The sequence below is a fragment of the Silurus aristotelis genome, assembly GCF_946808225.1.
Source record: "Silurus aristotelis genome assembly, chromosome: 14".
Lineage (NCBI taxonomy): Eukaryota > Metazoa > Chordata > Actinopteri > Siluriformes > Siluridae > Silurus > Silurus aristotelis.
In genome coordinates, this window is record NC_139587.1 from 16697646 (window position 1) to 16711260 (window position 13615).

Genomic DNA, 13615 nt, shown 5'->3' on the forward strand with positions numbered 1-13615 from the left:
TAACAACTTTCCACAAGATGGATTCCAATATTTCCAAACATGATCCCATTTTCCAGAGCGGAACTGTGCTGCGTTTGGCTCAAAGCCCGTCTGTCTGTGTGCCGGTGGTGCACTTCTGTCGCTTTCACACCAGTCTATCAGCTCACATCCGTAGCCCCAGTGGGGTCAGAGCCCTAGGACCAAATCAGTCAGGTGTATGTAGCCATTATCTCTGGCTGCACCTGCCCACCTTCAGCTTCACACACACACACACACACACACACACACACACACACACACACACACACACACACACACACACACACACACACACACACACACACACACACACACCATAGAGTAGAACAAAGTCAAAACCAAGACTGTCTCAGAAAATCATGGAGTATGAAGAAAAGAGGAAAAGATAAGATGCTTTTGTGCTTTATTCTGACTAAAAAGAGGGAAGATAGTGACTAATTTTGTAATAAATGGTAATAAATGATAATAATGTAGGAGTCGAGGCAGTGGAAGATTCCATGTGCAGTTTTACATAACAAAGCTATTTCTCACTGCTGTGTCTGAAATTTCTGCCACCTCAGGCATTACTAATCATGCATGCGCACACACACACACACACACACACACACACACACACACACACACACACACGCGGGAGTTGGAAGGAGAATGGTAATTGTGTGTTTGAGCTGTCGCTGTGCCGAGCTGGAAGTCCAGGTCACTGATGGAAAAAAAAAAGCTTGCTCTTACTCTCTCATTCTATTCATCTCCCGCTTTCTTGTAGCTTTTGCTCCATTCGTCTCACATCTTCAATTGACAGTATGCCACACACGCACACATACACACATCCACCTCCCTCTTTGCTCTTTCCCTTTCCTCTTATTTATCTCCCTCTACCTTCCTTTCTCGCTGTCCCATCACCCTCCCTTCTATAGGTAAGCAGAGTGGAGCCGCCTCAACAGGCAACGAGGAGGAGGAGGAGGAGGATCTGAAATCAGTCTCACACTGAAGGGCAGTACGACGGACAGGGTGTAAAGGTGCCTGTCCAAAAATACCACACTACTTCCTCCAGGCCTCTTCTCTCTGTCACTGCTCCTCTTGCTTTCACCGTGACAGAGTGACTTAGCGAGCCACCCAGGCGCCACTCGCAGGGTTGAACGAGTGATCTTGAAATGCCACAGTATTTTTACCAGCGCGCAGGGTTGTGGCTACACATTTAGCCGCTGACAGGGGTGATGCCGAGAAATTAATTAAGGTGATTTTCGGGGTGGGAGAGAGTCGGAGGCTGTATGAGCGCGCGCATGTGCGTGTCAGGGAGTGCGTGTGCAATCTACTGTGTGACACTTATTCCATTAGTTCGATGTCTGTCTGTGAAGTTCATTTAATTTTCATTTGCAAGGGAAAGTGAGAGTGTTGACTAGGTGTCGTAATTGTGAGATGAAATTAGAGAGCTTGATATTTTTTTTTTCTTTTTTTTTCTTCTTTTTTTTTTTTTTTTTTTGCCTCCGTGACTAATTGACAGTGATTTATGTTGAGCATTGTTTGGGAGGAGTGTGGGAAGACATGTCAACACCAGCTGGGACAGGAGACAGAAAGGGAGAAAGTGAGTGAGATTCAGATTCAGGCAATTCAGTCGAGCAATGAGAATATATTCCGGATAATATTTATCTTATGGTATATTGTGTCTGTGTGGCCAGTGGGGTGAGGTCCAATGATGATGATAATAATAAAAACATTAAAAACATTTTTTTTAATAAAAATAATCATCATAATAATCATAATAATGATGAATATATATGATATAAAAACTCAATTTAAATATTATATTACTATTTTGATTCAATCATTCATTTTGACAATCTATCAACAACAACTATTATTGTGAAATATAACCCTCAGTTCTTACTCTACCTACTCTAGATTTGCTTTAGTGAAATGTCTTTGATGCATATACAGTATTCATGCAACTGCCGAATGTCCACCATTATGGAATTCAAGAGTAAGAAGTCAAAATAAAGTCTCAGAATACAATACGTATAATGAGGCATTACGACATACCGATTAGATATTACATCAAAACAAGGTTTCTATAATATAAGGCGTTTAAAGTAAGAAGAAAAGAAAGGAAGGAGACTGTTAAATCACCTCATCATAAAGCTCCAGGGTCAGTACTTACAGTATGTTATCCTCGATTCCAGTCAACTGATTACTAAATGATAGAGAGTTATACCACCATTAAACATTTGTGTCTCTAATCATATATAAAACGCACTGCTAATGGAGACAATGGGCAAATGATTCGGTTAGATAGATATTATATTAAAACTTTCAAACTCTTTTAAGTGTGATGGAATTAGTGTTCATCTTGTGGGTGTGGAGCAAAAAACCGATGGAAAAAACTTAAAAACTAATTGAGTTATCAAATGTTTCTGATCCAACTTTTCAGTTTGTTAAAAATCTACAACGTTTAGTTTCAGCCCTCCGCATTGTTGGAGAGAGCGAAAGAAAGGAATGGAAAGATGAGTCCAGAAGAAAGAGCAGACAAAGACAGCTAGGAGAAACAGAGAGCATCGGGAAGAAAGGACATGTCTAGACCCCCCACCTCCCCCCCAAAAAATGACTTTAGCTGACACCAACAGGGGAAGTGGAGGTCAGTGTCAAGGCTTTGGCAGTTTTGCAGTTTTTAAAAACTCAGGGGAATTAAAAAAAAAAAAAAAGGAATAATGCTGGAGGCAAAACTCACAAGGGAGCAGTAAATGTAAAGAGAGTAAAAGAAGCTTGGGGTGACAGCTTTCTTTCTCTCTCTTATTCTCTCATTCTCCCTCTCTCTGTCTCTCTCTCCCCCCCCCCCCTGATGGAGATATAGGTGAGGTCATCCTGTCGTTCCTCTGAGCTGGCTGATTAATGACCTGTCTGAGTTGGACAAATGTGCGTTCGCTCTCTCTCTCTCTCTCTCTCTCTCTCTCTCTCACTCTGAATCTGCATTTGTGTCTCTGAGACTCTCATCAGGTCTTGTTAAATAACGCAGTTCTGCTAACGTATCTTGCCAGTCATTAGTTGTGGCACAGGTGGTAAACCCCTCATCACCAAACATCCACTTAGTGTCAAACACTGGGCTGTTTGCTTATTTACCCCTTAAGATTTTCACTTTCACAAATTTCTCTGACTTTCTCTGACTTTCTCTCTCTCTCTCTCTCTCTCTCTCTCTCTCTCTCTCTCTCTCATTTTGCAGTCTGACTCCATTGACACTCAGTGCTGGCTTCCGGAGCATCACTTTCTCCTCTTGTAATGAGAAACCCAATTTAATCCGGAGCACACTAAGGTGGTAATACACACTGTAGATTTTCTTGTAAAAAAAAAAATATATATATATATATATATATATATAAATATATATATATATATATATATATATATATATATATATATATATATATAAATATATATAATACGTTTTGTCTGCATAGACAAAATGCATTAAAAAAAGAAAACAAGAGCAAAACAATAACTTGTGATGGGATGGAGTGCTTTTTTATATTGCTGATCCATGCGCATACAAGCTCATGCACTCAATAATGCATCAGGACCACGGTGATAATGGATCAGTCCTACAGAGAGCTATTTACCCTACTGCAACGCTACAAAGCAGTAGCCGAGTCCAAACTTACAGCACAATCACATTCGCTAAATCTTACTTCGCTCCAGAAACAAACAAACAAACCAAAAAAAAAATCATCTGCTCACTAGCTCACATGAACACTATTTTGATAAGCCTGCCTCAGTGCCCTTTTTGCTATAAATACCTGCAGCTTCTGTGGATTCACAATCCATAGCCACTGGTTTTCTAAATACACAGACAGAAGTCTCGGAAATGTTTTCTAATTACAGCAGCTTCGGTTCGCGTGTCATGCCCAGTATTCAATCTGTGTACTGAACAAGGAGAGAAATTGCCCATAAATCTTCAGTGAGCCGCAGGCTCCTGCCTTCTGATTGGCTCCTGTTAGGATGTGAGGATAACAAATTGGCCTCGGTGTGCAGCAACGAATGTAAATGTGCCCCACACAGATACCTTGGCAATAGACACAAAGAGGGAGGGGGAGATAGAGAGAAAGAGAAAGAGAGAGAGAGAGAGAGAGAGAGAGGGAGGGAGAGAGTGAGAGAGAGAGAGAGAGAGAGAGAGAGAGAGACTATTTTCTATGAATGCATGGTGATACTGAATTAGTTAATTCTGTAAACAGGTAAAAGGCACTCTTGCTCCTTCTTCTCTTTCACACCTACAAAGGACTTTTCAGCAACAGAAATTACACCCTGTGCACAATTATAGTTGCCTTTATTTATATTATACTCATCATAACACTACAGCGTTGCTGAATCCTCAAATCTGATTGGTCATTTATTGTTGACTTGCATTCTATTATGTAAATAAGAAGAAATATATAGATTTATTTACAGTGCATATTTTTTTTGTAAGGAAATGTTTATTTATGGGAAGAGTCTCATGGGTCAGTGCTCTGTAGTGGCCAGTTTTCACAAAAAAAAAAAAAAAAAAAGGAAAAAAAAAAAAGAAAAACTAAGTAGAGAGAGTAAAAGTAGGCGATGACAAAACACAGTTTAATGCTGCTTGTATTGTGGATATCTGACAACATGTAGCTATAAATCCGCTTTGCTGTTCGCTATAAATCCGCTTTATCACACCACCTGCTCATCGATTATTTGCCTAAAAAACAGCATGCGGCATGCCACAAAATATTTTATCGTTCTTTTCTTAAACGTGTGACTGAACTGTTAAGTATTATTGCGTCTGTGGAAATGCACTGCTCCGTAGAAGTTTGTTCTTTTTCCTGTTTTTGAAAGAACACAGCAGCTTGGCGGTGCTGAGAGTTGAACTCATGCCCGTTCGTTCAACAGCCTGAACCACTGAACCTCCATTTCACCGCACCTCTTGCATCGCATTCTGATTTGATGTTTTGTCTTACTGTCATTAAAATCCAGTGAATTTTGACTCGAATGTGTCCATGTGACAGATCTGTGATTTATGTATTTAATTTACGTAGCTAAACATTTATCCAAATCCCCGACAGCTCTGTTGGCAGACAGCCTCATTCAAAATATGAAATATGTCACGCAAACAGTTTGTGCGCCTGAAGAGGATGGAGGTACCGTCCTTATGCTCCTGCACACACACACACACACACACACACACACACACACACACACACACACACACAGAGTCAACTGCGCTATAATCGCTGAACTATCCCCGAAAGTATCTCATATGGTATGCATGTAAATGGGATTTTTTTTCGCTTCCTTAACTGCAATGCTGTGGTCCATTCAGAGATCTTATATTGAAGTATGTGTGTGTGTGTGTGTGTGTGTGTGTGTGTGTGTGTGTGTGTGTGTATGAGCAGAGAGGAATAGCGAAGTGTGCTGTGTACCGAGATGAGAGTGGAATTGAAACTGGCATCAGCTGGTGAAGAGGCTTTGCTCTGCGATTGGAAATCATCCATTGCAGCCCTGCATGGCCTCAGCCATCTTTAGTCATTTATGCTGCTGCAAACTGATTCCTTTGCGTTCCTGCTTCTCTGCCTGCCTCTCTGTCTCGCTCGGTCTTCTTCTCCATCCCAGACAGCACAGATCGCATTCATGCCATCCTTCTTTCAGCTCACTGACCCAACAATGTTTCCGATGTTTTTTTTCCGCACGCACACAAATATGCACACGAATATTTGCAGTGACCTTTGTAATAAACATTTTTCAAATATGAAATCGAAATAAATCGAAGGCTTTTTTATATACAAAGCACTCGTTTTCAGTGAGAATTTCAGCTTCCTGAATTTAGCTCATGCCCACTGTGTCTCTCCATCACCCCCTCCACATTTCACTGTTCACTCCAGAGACACTTTGCTTTCTAGTTTCCCGAGATTCATTTAATTTCAAAGTCTCTGAGCAGATATCGACTAAAGATAGCGATCAATCCAGAGAGAACGAGAATGTGGGGAAGAAAAAAAGAAAAAAAAAAAACCTTCTTTAATAGGCCTACAGGGAGGCTAGTTGCTCTAGAGCTCCCCTGTTCCTGCACCTTCACTCGGCTAGTGGCTGTCCAACCCGCCATAATGGAGATCTTTTTTTCCCTTAAAGAAGAGGGGTTTGATAAATGTTCCTTTCCTGTACAGTCAGACCCAGAGCAGTGGTGAGAATGCCCCTCTTCCCTGCTACTGGAGATACAGAGAGAAATTTTACTTTTTAAGATAAACTTAAGTGCGTAACATCCGACCGAAAAACGGGGAGTAATGACGTAACCTGCTGAAGTCCCACTATCTCAGACTGCCTGAAACAACCGTAATATTCTCGCAAGACACGAGCGATCATCAAAGCTTAGCACCACAGCACACTTATTTGAGATACAATTAACACCTTGAGGGCGTTCGTCTGTGTAAGATGCCTCTTATTACACCACTTAAAAGGCCTGAAAGCATGGGTTCATTAGAGGAAAATATTATTTTAATAGCTCTACTGCTTCACTTGCTTGTTATCAGTCTCGCGCATGTAAATGAAAACGACCTGCTCTGAAATGGACTGTAGAGTCTGGAGGTTCAGGGTTTGTTTATAGATGATCATCATCGTCGTCCTCCTCCTCCTCATCATCACAATCATTGCCGTCATCGTCAACATCACAGATTTGTTTCCCCGCCGACAAAGCTGTTGTCCTTATTCTTTGCACATAATTTTTAAATGAATGTTTGTTACATGCCTTTTATTTATTTATTTGTGTTTGGTGCTCTAATGTGTGATCAGCACTTCAGGTAAAGCCTTTTCTGCTTTTTTTTTGTGAGCATCTGCAGTGAAAAAGGACAATGAATCGCATTCTATACTCTGCCGATGTCAAACTCCAAAATTCAAGCGATCGTGTTGTTTGCCTCCTGGCCCTGTTAGTGGATCATTTACACGCGGGGTGATTTCAACACCTGAGTTCACTTCTGGAACCTCAGTGTTTTAGGTGGATTGACCAGTTTGCAGCCAGGTTGGAAAAGCAACTTCGCTTTTACACATTCAGTGCTTGTGTAAAACATTTACAGACGGACTGAGCCGGTAAAGTGTGCCATGATGGGCAGTGCCAAAAAGCTCGACTGATAAGTCCACTCACTGAATCATCCATGCATGCACTTCCTCTACCAATATAGCCAGCTAATGAATTTGGATAGAGTGGAAATAAAATTAATTATGGGTGTGTGATGTGTCTGTCTGTGTGTATGTCAGGTGGTCCATTTGCACTGACAGATCTCTAGTTAAAAAGCAGCTGAGATACAATGTAGAATGCTACAATGCTAGCAGGGAGTGGAGGTAGAAGCGCACGAGTATTATACTGTTCGCTGGCACAGGAATCCGTTACGGGCAGTGGAGTCTCAACAGATGGAGGCTGGAGATTACCGGCTCCCTTAACAATGTTTAAACGGTGAAGCTTCAGCATACACACAAATGAATGTGGACAGTCCTTTTCATTTAGGGCGGACGTTTTCATAAATTCATATCAACTTCATATTCCGGGTGCCACGGCTCAGTGTTGCTTTGTTTGGCTTGAAAACAAACATCAGAGAGTTGAAAAATGGATTTCTGTTGAAGATGATGCAATAAAGTCCGAGAGAAATTTCCAAATACAGGCAGTAACGACAAGCTTGGCATTTAAAGTGTGTTAGCAAAGCTGCTAATGAAACTTCGGGCTTCAGTAGTCATTTCTTAAATCCATTATTTTTTTTTAAAGCTGATAAGAATAGATGTCAACCTGATTTGATGTTTTATATCCAAAAGGGAACAGTAAATTATGCTGCACTGCAAATATAGATGCAGAGCCCAGACATGTTCTGTTTTCTATAATGTATTGGACAATATATGGCAGTGATATTAATCAGTTCAGGAAACAAAATAGATTAAACCCAAGTCACAACACAGCAGTCTCTCTCTCTCTCTCTCTCTCTCTCTCTCTCTCTCACTCATATATATATATATATATATATATATGTATGTTTATATATATTATATATAATATAGTAATATTAATTATATAATTTTACTATTTAAAAAAAATCAATTATGTCAATTTTAACCATTTAAATATCTGCTTTGTTCATCTTATTTACTTATATGTGCGCATTTATTCGACCAAACATTTTCAAACGTTTAAGTGTTTATTGTGCGTCACCGTATCACAATATAACCACATGGCAGTCGTGATGAAATTGTGCCTACTTTAAGCAAGAAACTTTCCTGAGATATCATGCCGAAAAATATTCAGTTCCTCCGGCAACATCTGCAGCCTTGGAAGTTACACGTGAAAGAATTCGAAGTACAATGACAGCTCTGGCTGCATGGCTGCAAATAATGACAGTGTGAAAGAATGTGCCATTCAAGCTCAATGGATAGTTAAGAGCAGAGAGCATTGTGTGTGTATTTGAGTGTGTATGTGTGAGTATACGTGTGACACTGCTGCACATGCCCCTAAGCTCAATAAAGGCCTGCCACTCTCTGGTCCTGAACACAGAGAGCCCAGCAGTCTTACTGTATTCATGCCTGAGCTGTGGCTGGAACTGATGACATACAGTACAGTCTATCAGGCCTGCTTTAATTACGTGCCAGTCAGGCACCTGCAGTTCCTACAGGCCGCAGCTCTGTCCAGCTGAATTAAACATGCCGCCCTAGCTCATGAATAGTGCAAGCAGCACCTGCGAGAGAGAGAGAGAGAGAGAGAGAGAGAGAAAGGCCTATATACTGTACAAAATGTCTACACTTTAAAAAGAGCAGCCGTTGTGTCATTGTAAGACATGATTCAATTTCAGTTTTTTTAGTCACAAAGCCAGAAAAGAGAAGAAATTCATTGTGAAAGTAAACAAGCTTACATCTGTAAAATGCCACTTATATCAGATCTGGGACAGCTCTCTATTGTTTGTGAATGTCCACTCTTGTCGAGCGAGGTGTTTTTTTTTTTTTATGTCCTTTTTTTTTTTTCATTTTGCATAACTGTCATCAATCCCGTTGTTTAGGTATAAAATAGCCATTCTGACAGTCCTAGGCCATTAAAAAAAAAAGTGTGTGTGTGTGTGTGTACGTATATTATATATATATGTTCAAACCTTTACAGCAACACACATTTATTTGGGAAGTTATTTCTTTACTTAAATATGAAAAAAAAAAAAAACTATTATAAACTCCACCAAAAAATAATTTTTTATCACTAAACATTTGTTTTACTGATGCACCAAGTCTTAAACTAAGCAACAAAATCTGCCATGAGGCACACTATTTAAAAACATCCGTTTGGTGTCCTGATGATTTACGTCATTTAAAACGCCATAATTACCATAATTTACCACCATAAAAACATTCACGATAATATACTGTCTTGTTAAGTATGGTTTCATTAATGATAAACATACATTTGCATAAAGCATACGTATTTTGTCTATGCTAATGTTGATTCGAATATTAAAAACTTGAAAAGTTTTGATTTAAGGCAAATTTACAACAGATAAAAAGTTAACATGAACTATATTCTCTCTCTCTCTCTCTCTCTCTCTCTCTCTCTCTCTCTCTCTCTCTCTCTCTCTCTCTCTCTCTATATATATATATATATATATATATATATATATATATATATACACATACACACACACACACACACACACACACACACACACATAGTTGAGTCATTATAGCAAGAGACAGTCATTATTCAATTTGACTGTTTTTTATTTGACTGATTTTCCCTCATAAATCCCACATGTGGGCATTAAACAATACAGGGAATTAAGTCCAATGTAATTTAAAGCTTTGTAATGTTATGGAAGTACTTAATAAATAGAACTGAAGCGAGAGATACTACAGTGCCCACACACACACACACACACACACACACACGTGTGTGGGAGAGAGAGAAAAATGGAGAGAGGAGCCGGACCTCACCTGGTCTCTAGAGGGACGTTGCTGTTGAGCACCCAGCTGTCCTGCAGCTGCACTGACTCCGGTGTGGTGGGGGCGTCCCCCGGGGCGTTGGGTGGAGCATGGATGGGGTTACGTCTGCTGCTTAGTGTGTTGCGGTTGAGAGAGTTGGCCGAGGTCTGGTGGTGAGACAGGGCCTGCGCGTTGTGTGGTGGGGGCAGTGGAGGCCGCAGTGTTGACTGGCTGTGGTGGTTTGGAGCTCCTGCGCAAACACAATCACAAACACTTCAGCACAGAGGAAACCTTTCCATTTTATTGAATTGGCCCTGAAATATGCTAGCAAAGAAGAGGTGGGCAGGGGTGGGTGGAGTGTTGGGGGCCACAGCACTGGCATTTACCATGATGGATAGAGGGAATATTCAGAACTGGTTTTCCTCAGCAGGGAGGATAAAATGCAATCAGAAAGGAGAGGATAAATCAGAGAGGGAAACGGGTGGACATAGGGTGCCTCTGCTGTTGCTGTTTTGCACTTAAATGGCTAGGAAGATGCAGTGCTGGAGCTCTGACTTCCTACTGATGTTCGACCAGTTAAATCACTCATTAGAAGGGGAAAAGTGTTTGTTCTCCTGCTCTTAAGCTGTGCTAATGTTGCTAGGAGCAGCTCATGCATTCTTTATGAGGCATCATTAACTGACATGATTGTTTGCTTCGGTGTAATTCTTAATGTAGCTAGAAATAAACGCGCGTGTTTGCGTGCATGTGTGCGGTTGTGTACAGGTATAATTTCCTCCATGATGTGACATCACACTCGACACACTCTACACTTTAAACGCACAGTGTCCGAAAACAGACCAGAGTCGTCTCCTTTCTAGCTTCATGAGTGCAGAGTCAGGCGTTGTGTATCGTGCCCATCCACCCATGAGTAATGCCTTAATACCAACATCCAGCACCAGGTACAAACACTAAGAGTGACACAAACTGGCTGTCATACTGTCACGCTAATGAACAGACCACACCGAATGACAGCCATCTGAAACGATTTGACAATTAATGATGGCAATCAAAGCAAAGCAGCTTGCAAACTGTGCTCTGTATAAAAAAATGGGGAAAAAAAATCAAGGAGAGGAGCTAGAGCAGTTGATTAAACATCTCAAACATCAAACTCAGCATGCAGAGTTCAGTGCTAGCAGCTCCCAGCAGGAACCAACACTCCAGCAAACGCTGGCTAGGCGAGAAAATATGTCTACAGACACTGCTAGGTGAGTAAAAAAATAACACCTCTTATTCGGTATATTGTGCAAGATGATCAGCCACTATCAGTGTTCAACAAGAGCGGGATTTATTTTGTACAAAGCATAAAATGGACTTTACTTGGGGAATAGAAACCGAGATAGAAACCGAGCTTAATTTCCATGAATTGATTAATAAGAATCTTCTAAATCATTTCAGTATCACTGTGTTTATCGATGAATAAAAGAAAATAGTGTTTATGCGCTCTACAGTGTTCATCGGTCTTAAAAATGGCATTCTTAGCGTGAAAGCAATATAAGATCTGCGAGAAAGCAGTCAAACCTGCTCCTGTGTTACATTTATTGTCTCGGACTGCTGGCGAAAAAAAAAAGGGGGGTGAGAGAATGAGAAAAACAGATTTACAGCTCTAAATCCTACAGTAATGATGGCCATCCTTTCCCAAAACACAGCACAATGCAACAGAGATGAAGCTCACAGTCTATATCTATCCTACACACAAACGAGTGTTATCTCTCTCTCTCTCTCTCTCACTCAATTCCCCTTCCCTGCTTATCTCCTGCTAGTTGATCCATGACAGCAGACAGCGGACGATATCCACTGCTTGATCCTGTCTGTCACAGGCATACATCAGATTCTTTCCGGCATCTGCGGTCAGAACGGCGGGTGTGAGAAAAGCGGACGGGATTTGAAACCCTAACACAGCCGCGCATCTAAGAGAAAGTCAGCACGCCACCGCGTACACGGGGCAGTAATGCTGCCAACACGGGACACTGTAGGCAAATAAAACTAGATCGATGCACTGCAATAGCTCTTTCGCTACATCGGGAAATAGGATTAACAAAGCTTAATATTTGAACACCGCAATTAATACACATTATTGCGTTCTCGGGAACCTGACGAGACTGGCCGCTGGCGATGCAATGACATTCATTTCCTGTTTTGCTCTGGAAAATTAGTTTTATTTATAGATAATCTCGCAAGTGATGTTGAAGTATTATTTCTGTCAACGGTTTCTTTTTTCCCCTGTGAGTCTAAATCCATAGCACTAAATAGACGCTAAAAGAAGGCCTCTTTAATTATCTTGGCCGAAGCTTATAAAAAAAATAAATAAAGTGAGAGTCGAGCAGCAAAAGAGAAAAACAGAGAGAGAAAGAGAGAGAGAGAGAGAGAGAGAGAGAGAGAGAGAGAGAGAGAGAGAGAGTGCAAATAAATATAGGGATTAAATTCCTAAATGAATTTTCAATAGAAAAAGAAAGTAAATAGAATAATAACTAACAAAACAAAACAAATATAAAGAGGTCCTAATCCTGCCAAAGCAAGAAAAGGCCAGAGTATGTGTGTGTGTGTGTGTGTGTGTGTGTGTGTGTGTGTGTGTGTGTGTGTGTGTGTGTGTGTGTGTGCGCGTGTGTGTGCGTGCGCAGAGCGGATCAGCGGTGCATTGTAATGGTCAGGCCATGTAACAAGCTGAGAGCTGCTTTAGAAAGTAAAGCCAATGCACTGGTGGCTTAGAGTGATGAAGGTCCCTGAGGCATAGTAGTCCTGGTCCGTGACCTTATTACCTTGAAGAATAAAACCAGCCATACAACTGATCTGATCCGTCATCTGTGTTTGGCGAGCGGAAAGGAAATGTGTCTCTCTCCAGCGTCGCTCTGATTCCAGCACACAGAGATTACGCACATTAAATCAAGCCCCTTTAGGCAATAAGGCACTACACACAGCCACATGCTTACACACACACGCGCGCACATTTACGACTGTTATTACAGGTCTTTGTGAAGGATTCGAGACTTCGAGCGCATTTCGTCAGCCTCTTAGAACTGAAATAGGGCCAGACATCATTAACGCGTGTGCTAGACTGTGTTTAAGTCTATGTGTGGCTCGTCTCCAGGTGGAAGATGAATGCATCCTGTCCTCTAAAGCCATGTTCCCAGTGGTAGGATTGTAGTGGAAGTGCATGTCAGCATGCTTCTATAATAGTAAAGCTGGTAGAAATGACCTGATTGTTGGGCCAGGTGCAAGGAGGGGGGGAGAAAAGAGAGCAAGTTACAGATGATTCATGTAAAGGAGGAGAGTGAACGATAAAGAGGGAGATGAGTAAAGAGCCAGAAGCTCTCTATGCACTTTGTTACACATGCTTTTGGGAATGATCGAAAGACGTTCACGGGATTTCCGGATACTCAACTCTGAGGATGTGGTGTACATTTCAGAATGAGTGCATATGTACATATTGTTTATGTCATACATACACTACATGGACAAAAAGTTTGTGGACAACTGACCATAAGATCTCCTTCTATATTTAGTCTCCATTTGCTATTACAATAACCTCCACTCTTCTGGGAAAATGTTCCACTAAATTCTGGAGCTCATTCAGCTACAAGGGCGTTCAAAAATAAAGTCAGGTACTGATGTAGGTGATGTGAGGAGGCCTGTA

At 41.1% G+C, this 13615-nt stretch overlaps 1 protein-coding gene across 9 annotated transcripts in view; it reads right to left on the reverse strand.

Annotated features, from left to right (window-relative positions):
* Window positions 1-13615, reverse strand: part of tenm2a (teneurin transmembrane protein 2a) — a 295269-nt gene that overhangs the window by 57033 nt on the left and 224621 nt on the right. For all 9 annotated transcript variants that reach the window (XM_083561554.1, XM_083561553.1, XM_083561551.1 and 6 more), the window contains one exon: window positions 9955-10192. In XM_083561554.1, coding sequence (XP_083417680.1) covers window positions 9955-10192 — 238 coding nt within the window. The remainder of the gene's footprint in view (window positions 1-9954; window positions 10193-13615) is intronic.